This window comes from Choloepus didactylus, chromosome 27, assembly GCF_015220235.1.
Source record: "Choloepus didactylus isolate mChoDid1 chromosome 27, mChoDid1.pri, whole genome shotgun sequence".
NCBI classification, from domain to species: domain Eukaryota; kingdom Metazoa; phylum Chordata; class Mammalia; order Pilosa; family Megalonychidae; genus Choloepus; species Choloepus didactylus.
In genome coordinates, this window is record NC_051333.1 from 25344650 (window position 1) to 25353872 (window position 9223).

The 9223-nt window shown below is 61.7% G+C and overlaps 1 protein-coding gene across 3 annotated transcripts; it reads right to left on the reverse strand.

Annotated features, from left to right (window-relative positions):
* Positions 1 to 497: 497 nt before the first annotated feature.
* PLEKHF1 (pleckstrin homology and FYVE domain containing 1) lies at positions 498 to 7835 on the reverse strand. Of its 3 annotated transcripts, XM_037819722.1 has the most exons (4): positions 7729 to 7795; positions 2970 to 3070; positions 1605 to 2668; positions 498 to 998 (listed from the first exon to the last, which is right to left on the reverse strand). In XM_037819722.1, exon 3 carries the CDS (start codon positions 2657 to 2659, stop codon positions 1823 to 1825), a length of 837 nt encoding a protein of 278 aa, XP_037675650.1. In that variant the 5' UTR covers positions 2660 to 2668; positions 2970 to 3070; positions 7729 to 7795; the 3' UTR covers positions 498 to 998; positions 1605 to 1822. The 3 variants fall into 3 exon arrangements, with proteins under 3 accessions (XP_037675650.1, XP_037675652.1, XP_037675651.1); XM_037819724.1 differs by lacking the exon at positions 2970 to 3070 and having other exon boundaries at positions 7729 to 7835; XM_037819723.1 differs by lacking the exon at positions 498 to 998 and having other exon boundaries at positions 1413 to 2668.
* Positions 7836 to 9223: the final 1388 nt, after the last annotated feature.

The following is a 9223-nucleotide window of genomic DNA, read 5'->3' on the forward strand; positions in this document are numbered from 1 at the left end:
GGCTGAGACACGGGGTGGTTTGCTAGGCAAGGCTGCAGGCCAGGGGAGGGGCTGAACTTTAGGACTTAAGGACAGGACAGAGGAGAGCCAAGGCTCCCGGTGCCCCAGGAGGAGTGGAGGGCCGTGTCGGTGGCCCCCTCCAGCCCCTGGGCGGCCACCCACACCTCAGCCCATGTCCACAGGGGAGTCAGGGCAGCTCCTTAGGGGCACAAAGCAGACCCGCTGCCCTGCTGCAGCCCCCCGGGGCCCCAGCCCAGCCCCCTGCTTCCACCACGGTGGCTCCCTCCTCCTAAGGGCCCTTGCACTGGCCGTGCCCTGCCTGGCACGTGGGTGCCCAGTGCCCACTCACTGTCACCAGGCGGCGTGAGCTCCCTCTGCTGAGTGGCCCTGGCCCACAGCACCTCCAAGCAGGACGTCTCATCGCCCCGTTCGTGCACACACCCCCTGCTGAGTGCTGCCTGCCCCCACTGGCCTGTGTCCTCCCGGAGCCGGGGCCTTGTCCGTACCACACACGGTCACCCTGAGTCCGTGCATCCTTGAAGGCCTCGACACCTCACCTGACCCTGTCGGGGAAAGGGGAGCAGACCCAAGAACTGTGGTGAGGGCCGAACCAGCACCTCTCAGAGCCAGCATACACGGCTCGGTCTACAAGGCCCCGGGTGAGGATCCTGGGCTCTGTCCCATGTCAGGAAGCTGCAGAAGGCTGGCAGTGCCCAGGCTCAGCTGTAGGCAGACCCCCTGCCCCCCACCTTAGACCCTCAGGGTGTCTGGGCAAAGGAAGGTTCCAGAGAAGCAAAGCTGTGACAGAGAGGCCAGTGGCTGGGTCCGGGCACTCCCGGTACAGGATGGGGTGGCCTGGCCTGGGTTTCCAGATCTGTCTTAGGAAGCTGCCCCTCACTCACCCCGTGACCTGTTCCTGCTGTGTGCCCTCTGCCGGGGCTGGAGAACCAGCCTGAACCAGTTTGTGCAGTTCCAGGAGGCCCAGGGAGAGAAAGGTCCTGTAAACAAACCAGCCATCCTTGATGCACCTCTGACCCGTTTCTCCACCCGCCTCCCCACCAGGGCCTGTCTTCCTACCCGGGGGGGTCACAGGCAGGCCACGGGCACCCCTGGTTTACCCTTCCCCCCCGGCTGTGCGAATGGAGCTGTCCCAGACCTGCTGACTCGATCTGCACGTGAACAAGGACACCTGGCATCCTGTCTGCACATCGAGGTTTGAGAACTCACCCAGAGAGGGTGATTCTTAACCCCCAACAATTAAGCTCTGCGCTGTTGGGGAGCTCTCCCAGCCTTTGAGGTCCCACCTGTAGCAGACAGTCACCCCACTCCATGCTCGGGTAGGGCCAATAGATGATGGGGAAAGACTGGTGCAAGGGCTCCACAGGGGCCACCCCAAAGGAAATGCAGCCGGGGCCAGCGCCGGGGGGAGGGCAGCATCTGAGCTCCAGCCCCAAAGGAATCCTGGGGACACTTAGGACACCACACTCAGTGGCTCTGTCCCCTGGGGCAGCCCAGGCAGAGCGGGACAAATGGCTCCTTGTTTCCTTTATTGCTCTCCTCCCTCGTGCCCACTCCAATAACCCATGCCAAAGTGAACACGGCACCTGTTTCCGAGAGGCTTAAAAGGCACTGGGAGGCCAGAGGGAAAGAGCCACACCCACGGCAGCCGGGAGGGCGGGTGGGGTAGGGTCCTTGAGGGCACCCAGCAGCTTCAGGACTCCGCCCTCAGGGCTCCAAGCCCTCCTGGGGGCCTGGGCGGTGGTGTCCGTGTGGACGTCGGGGCGACCAGCAAGCCCTTGTGACGACGGGCCGTGTGCCTGGGTCAGCTGTGGAAGGACGACCAGGAGACGCCCGAGGAGTAGAACTCCACGCGGCTCGGCCAGTCGCCGTCCCCGCCGTCCCCCCTGTCCTCCTCGGAGTCGTCGTCGTCCCCGCTGGATGCCCCGCCGACAGCCCCTGCCCGGCGGGCCGGCTGCCCCGGGAGCCCCCCGCCCGGCTCCTCGTCCTCCGCCTGCCGCCTCTGGGCCGCCAGCTCCCGGTGGCAGAGGCTGCAGACGCGCAGCGGCTTGGAGGAGAGGCGCGGCAGCAGGCAGCGCGCGCGCGAGCACTCGGCGCACACCACGAAGCCGCACTTGCGGCAGTGGTGGCGCCGCGTCAGGGCCGAGAAGCGCGTCTGCGTGCAGCGCATGCAGATGTCCGTGGCCTTGTCGGGGATCCAGGGCGCCGCGTGCTCCGTGGCGGGCCGGCGGCCCGTGGCCAGCAGCTGCCGCCGCACGCACTCCTCGATGTGGCCGATCCACTCCTGGCGCTCCGTCAGGGAGGCCGCGGACACCACGAAGGACTTCCTGGCCGTCTTGATCATCCAGCGGTTCTTGGCCTGCAGCGTCTCGGGCAGCGGCTCGAGCGTCACCTCCTCCAGCGGGATGATGTGCTGGCTGCGGTACTTGCGCTTGTGGAGCACGATGCTGCCGTACACCAGGATGTCGTTGAAGAGGAAGAAGACCCGGGGCTTGGCCTTCTTGCGGCACTCCTTGGTCAGGACGCCCTCGCCCAGCAGCACCCGGCCTGGCAGGGCCAGAGGCTGCCCCGACGCCCCGAAGCAGCTCTCCACGGCAGCGATCCGCTGGCTGTTGATCTCTGTGTTGGCCAGATGGTCCATCTTCTGCAGCTGCAGGAGGAGAGGCGGGAAAGGGGCATCAGGGGGCCCACTCACCAGTTTACCACCACCCCCCCCCCCCACGATGATGCAACAAGCCCACCCGGCCAGACCCACCCACCCCCTCGGGGCAGTTACCATCCAGCGCCCTTCAGGCCCTGCTGGGGCTGCTCTCGGGCTTTGACCTGCCCTTCCCGCACACATACACTTCCAGCCTGCCCTCAGGGGAAGGGGGGCAGGTGCTGGAACAGCAACCCCAGCCAACCAGCGACGCCCCCATCCAGCAAGCCAAACCTGCGGCCCAGCCACTCACCCAGAGGGCCCCAAGTCACCCGCCGAGGGCTCTGCTGCAGAGTTGCTGGGAGTAGCAGGAGAAGGAGGCCCACAAGGAGCAGAGACGACCTAAATGTCTAGCTGCAGGAGAAAGGAAAATTGAAAAAGGGCCTATTCATACAATGGAATTCCCGCAGCGCTCATAAGGAACGAACCCAAACATGGGTCAGGACAGAGCGATGACAAACAACAAATGCTGAGTGAGAAAAGCTAATTGCAGATGGTGTGTACATGTGACACCACTTAGGCGGGAGCTGCAAAACACGGTCAAAGTGTTCAAGAACTACGTGGATGAATAAACATAAGACTAACGGGCAGAAAGCTAGGAGGGGGCGTGTGTGGGAGGGGCCTGGGTAGGACCAGGAATGGGGGTCCCTCCGTCCCTCCCTCTTTCTGAATTTAAGGTCCTCAAAAAGAAAAGAATGGGATGGTGGCTGGAGCAAGAATTCTGGGCTCAACCTCACAGGAGCACGTGGCTGGGCCTGGCAGGAGGAGGGCAGCCTGCACCCAGCCGCCCTTGGCCTCTCCCCCTCCCCTGGCCACCCGGCACAAGGGCCCGGGTGGGAGACTCAGGAGCCCCGAGGAAGGAACTCTGGCCACCTGTGCCCTCCCGCATACCTGTGTGCTGAGATGTGGGGCCGCCCAGAGGAACAGGATGAAACCCCCGCACAATGTAGCTAACAGCGGGGCAGCTGGGGCAGCCCAGCTTTGCATGGAGGACTGTATGGAGATGGGCCCCCTCTGCTGCAGCCCCCGCCCAGCCCCATGGGGCTCAGGGGCTCTGCAGGCTGGCTGGCCCGGTATCCACTCCGACTGGGTGCTACCCAGGTGGACAGCATGGAGGAAGTGAGGTGCAGGAGCACCCTGGAGCACCCAGAGAGGGGAGAGCTGTGGGCAGAGGGGGCTGAACCCAGCAGCCGAGACAGCAGAGGGAAGGACCTCCAGCATCTTTTTCTGGGCCCCAGAAGGGGGTGTCCAAATGCCCACCAGCACTGGGCCTTCTCCTTCCCTTTAAAGGCCCGCAGACACCCTGTGACCCCCAGTTCTGCCCAGGCCCTGGTGGCCCTGAGAGGGGGTCAGGGCTCCCTGATGACACCTGCATGGAGGGGCTCACAAGCCCCTCTCCTCAGCCAGCCTGCAGAGGGACCTAGGTGAGGGTGAGGGGCTGGAAGGACATCACCCTCCTGACCAACCAAAACTTCACACCTGGCTTGAGGGCTCTAGGTGGTAGGAAAGAGCAGCCTTGGCCACTTAGCCTCTTTTCTATTTTTCTCACCAGACCACACCGGCCAGAGAAGGAGAACTGGGCCACGTCCTTGCTCTGCTTCAGGAAGACAAGGCTGGAAAGCACCTGTTGGCAGCCTGCAGCCCTCGGACGATGCCTGGGGTGACCTCAGCAGGGCACCCAGGGCTAGTGACAGAGGGGAGGACACTGTGCAGGATCGTCCAGGCTGGGACACAGGGGCCTTGGCCCTACACCCCACATCGTCCTAGCTGTGTACCCTCAGGGCTGGGATGGTGAGCAGTGACCACGAGGACACACAGGAGGGCAGGGCAGGGCTCAGCACATGCAGTTACTATAGTCAGCTGTGTGTCTGTGCATAAGGCACTTTCTGCTTCTGATCCTCAGTCTCACCGTCTATGAAATGGGGATGGTACTGCCTTCTTTATCTGCCTCTCAGGACCACCAGTAAATGTAAAGGTCTTTGGTGGAGAAGAAAGGATATTCTCATGCACACTCAGCAATGTCTGGGTGCTGTGGAATCTCCCAGTGCTACCCGTGGAAAAATGAGCATGGACATTTTCAACAATCCCTGGGATAATATTTAGTAGACTCCCGTAGTTTTCTTTTAAATGCCAGTTATTTTTCAACAGGTTCTCTCCAGAGGGCACAGAAGCTACTGGTTCCACTGAGCTATTGCTAAACTTGAAACTGATACGTTGTCTCATTTAGCCTCCAAAACACAGAGTTACCATCCCCATTTCTTGGACAGCCAGCAAGGAGCACAGCAAGAACCCATGCCAGGCCCGGGAGGGCGGAGCAGTCCCAGGGGATGTCTGGTGCCCCAAGACGCAAGTTGCTGAAGCTCACCATGCCTCCACCCAAACCCTCTCCCTGCATCTTTCCTGGAGGCCTGCCTTACTGAACATCAGTGATCCTGCTACTTGAACTGGGGATGGAGGTTTCAGGATGGGAGTGGTGGTCTAGGGCTCCAGGTCCAGAGAGGTGCTGGAGGCTGCAGGTACCACGTGACCAGGTTCCTGTGCGTGACAGTCAACATGCCACATGTGATCTACACCAAGGGTTAGCAGACTGTGGCCCGAGGGCCAAATCTGACCACTGCTTGCTTTTTTATATAGAATTTTATTTGGAACACGGTCATGAGTGACAGAGAATGTAGGGCCTGCAAATCCCAAAATATTGACTACTTGGCCCTTTACAGAAAGTTTGCTGATCCCTGCTTGGCACCATCACATGCTGTAAAATGCATAAGGGACCTACTCAAGGGACACACCTGACGGGCTCCACAGGGCCCTGTCCCGACAGGACGTGTCCTCTCCTCTCCCCACCTGGGCCTCGGCCTTTGGGATTGCAGAGAGATGTCTGGTGCCCCAAACTGGAAACCCTAGAAAATCACAGTCATGAGGGGCACCCCTGGTCCATTCTCCCACCCCCGATGTGGGCCACTGCTCATGAGGGAGGGATAACCTGGCCCAAGGTCAGGATCCTGGAGGCAGCACAGCCCTCTGAACTCTCCCCTCACCTTCCGGGAGCGGGTGGGCTAGGTTGCCAGGCTGGGTCTGCCTGCCTTCCCTGCAGGGAGCTCAGCCCCAGTCAGGCCCACCCTGCCCCCATGCCTGCTCTTCCCAGGTATCTCTGGAGGTCCGACCACAGGCCAGGACTTGTGCTAGGGCCCCACCTCTGCTAGGTACCAGGGGTTACAGAGGCGAGCTAGAGACCAGGCTGTTCTGGAATGTACTTCCTTGTTGGGGAGAGACCAGTAAGTCATTCCTGATAGCAAGTGCTGAGCACAAGTGTGGCCGGGTGGGACTGGGTGGGGTGGGGGTCAGGGAAGGCCTTGGGGAGGACATGACATTGGACCCAGGCTGAACACCCTGAAGGAGTCAAGTGCACAAAAACCTGGGAGAGGAGTGCTCTGGCCCGAGGAAACAGCCAGAGGTGGCACAACCTGCCTGCTTCTAGAAACAGGGAGAGACTTAAGTGGGAGGATGATGGGGCGGGGGGGTGGGGGTATGAAGTTGGTTCCAGCTGCTAGCCAGCACAGCAGGGCCAGTGGGGCGGGCCCATAGCACAAGGTAAGGATTTGAGGTTTTCCAAAGTGGAGGGCTCTCGGAGGGGAGTGGCATGATCAAGTGTCCTTTGCCAGCCCTGTTCTTCTGGGGTGGCCTGGGGCCCCCGGCAGGAAAATATGGACAATAAACCACAGAGGTGACAGGAAGGAGCGATTATGGCTCCCAGGCACCACGCCAAGGGCAATACAATTATTATTTCATTTAATTCTCACAAAAACCTCTGCAGGGCGGGACCAGCACCATCCCCAGTCACTGCCCAAGATCCTGCCTGGGGCTCCAAAACAGCCAGGAGCTACTGCAGGCTGCTCTTGACCAGAGATGGAATCAGAATCCTCAAGTCCTGAGGCCCTTCTCCGCCCCAGGTCCCTTGGCTACCCCCCAGCACATTGGCCACGCCCCACTTCCTTCCTTGGGGTGGGCTGGGAAAGGGCGATCCCCCAGCTCCACTCCTGGCCTTGGCAGCGCTGAGGGCTGACGTGTGCAGAAACACACCGCCAAAGTCGGAGGATGGGCCATTTCCCAGCCTGTGGAGACCCCAGTGGAATTTGCCACGGATGACCCCAGCGCTGTCCTCCCGGCCACCTCCCCTTCCAGGCCTGGAAATGAGGGCTAAGCCCCGCCAAGGTGGTCGGTCTCTCCAGGAAGACGCGGGGAAGATCAAATCAGTACAGCTTGGGCCATCTGAGCCAGGAATTTAGCACCAGAGCCGTTCCAGGGCTCCACCCTCCCCAGGCCGGGAATCTGGGAACCCTTGGCCTCCAACCCTTCTGGAAGTGAGACAACAACTTTGTGCAAATTCCAAACAAATATTTCTCTTGGGCAATGGAGACGAAGTTTTTCAGAGTGACACCGGAACCTCAAATTTCTCTCTTGCAAAGGGTGCTGGTGACACCTTCCCCTTTACAGTTCTAAGGAGGTTGAAGAGGGTAAGAGATTCCAGGTGACTGCAGGTGCGCCTGGGCAGCCCATTTCCTCTCCCACTGGGCCTGCCTCAGTGACTTCCTCTGTGAAATGGGAGACTAAGCCCGACCCTGTTTCCTTTGACAGCTTCCACCCAGGGGCCAGACGGTTCCTAAGTGAGGCAGGTCAGCGAGGGCAGAGCTCTCAGCCCACTCCCCAGGTCTCACAGACACCGGACAACGGGCACGCTGAAGTCCCTGCAGCCACGCGCGCCCCTAGACCCTCAGCTCCAACGTTTCGCATCCCCAGGGCCCTCTACCTGCTCCCGCCCGCCCTGCCCGGTGCCCCGCGGGCCCGCAAGGAGCGCCCTTCTCCGCCCCTCTCCCGGGGCCAGAGTCCGGAACAGCCCTGGTTGCGCGCCCCGATCGGCCCGAGCACCGCCTCGACGGGACGGCCCGAGGTCGGTGGAGGCTGGAGGGGAGCCCGCCCGCTGCGCGCCCCGGCCCGGCCGGCGGAGCCTTTACCTCCCCAGCTGCGCCGCCCGTGGGTCCCGATCCGCCGCTCCCGCCCGGCTGCGCATTCCGGGCGCTGCGCTCCAACCCCCGCCGGCTCGCCCTCGCCGCGGCCCGGCCAATCGGGGCCCCGGGGCGTCGGCGGGGCGGGGCCTGGCGCCAGACCCGGGAGCCGCGGTGGCCGAGCCGTGTGCGCGGGCGGGGGGGGGGGGTCGCCTGCGGCCCTGGGGTTGGTGGGCGCCGGGGGTTCGGCTGGGGCGGGGGCTCCTTCCTGTCCGCTCCCGCTTGGGGCGCGCCCGCCTTGTCCCCAATCCCCCCCATCCCGTTTCCCCTTTCCGCCCCTGCCGTCCGCGCGCTGGTGGAGGCCGCTCGGGGCTGAGTCGAGAACCCCACTCTGGAACCAGAGAGATTAATAATCGTAATAGAAATCAGTAGCATTTTATTTATTACTATATTTTTCTCAATATATATACATTTAATTTAAAATAAATTGCTATATTTTGAACTTTTTATAGAAGAAAATTTCCAACATACCCTGCAGGAAAGAGAGAAGAGTTTAGTGGACCCCCAAGTACCCATCCCCCAGCTTCCGTATCGTCGGCAGGTTATGCCCCTCCCCACCCCACCCCACGCCCTCGCGTGCGTCCCGGGACACTCAGAATGAAAGCCCAAGGCCCCCGCACGCCTCAGTCTCAGCCCCCATGACCTCCTCAGATCCATCACCTCATGCTTCCTGTTCTTCAAAAGCCCAAGGCTGTTTTCCCACCCGCGACGGACTTCCCCTACTCCCAGATCTCCCCCATGCTGCACTTGGCTTTGGGATCTCAGCTCAAACTGCCTCCTCCTCAGAGAGGTTTCCCTGACCCCTGAAGCAGCTCCCTGCCTCCACCCAGTCACCCTCAGTCACCTCCCCCGCTTTGTTATGTTTTTAAAGCATTTATCTGAACCTGAAGTCATCTTATGAGGTCACTTGTTTATGAGTCCAGGGCTTGCCCCCCCGCCCCCACACACACACCTAGGCTGAGAGCCCCACGGGTGGGGACTGTGGTCATCCAGTTCACACCTGCATCTCCAGGGCAGAGAACCGAGTTCAGATGCACCAGGAACTTGGTAGGGATCGGGTGAATGATTGCCAGGATCAGGTGCAGTTTGCCTGGTCACACAGAGGGAGTCTGGGCACCTGGAGGAGGGGCTGGCTGGGGCCAGTTTGCTGCCTGCAGCCGGGACCAAGGCGAGAGATGGGCAGCCGGAGAAAGAGCTGATCCACTCTGGGCGCCTGGTGCCCTGGTCTGGACCCTCCACCCAGCCTGGACTACGGCCCCCAGGTTGGAGCTGGAAGTTGTGAGCGGAGCAGCGATGTCCTGCTCTCTGGGTGGGGTGGGCAGAGGCTGGGAGGTGAGACCCTCTGCCAGTCATGGGCTTCACCCACCCCAGGTGGTGGACCAGGCTCCTGGGATCCGAGACACAGGCTGGGAAGGGCAGAGACTGGGGGTCAGGGAGGAGTGAG

Coding starts and splice junctions, on each gene's coding strand:
- PLEKHF1 (XM_037819724.1), bottom strand. CDS start 2,659: ATGGACCATCTGGCCAACACAGAGATCAACAGCCAGCGGATCGCTGCC.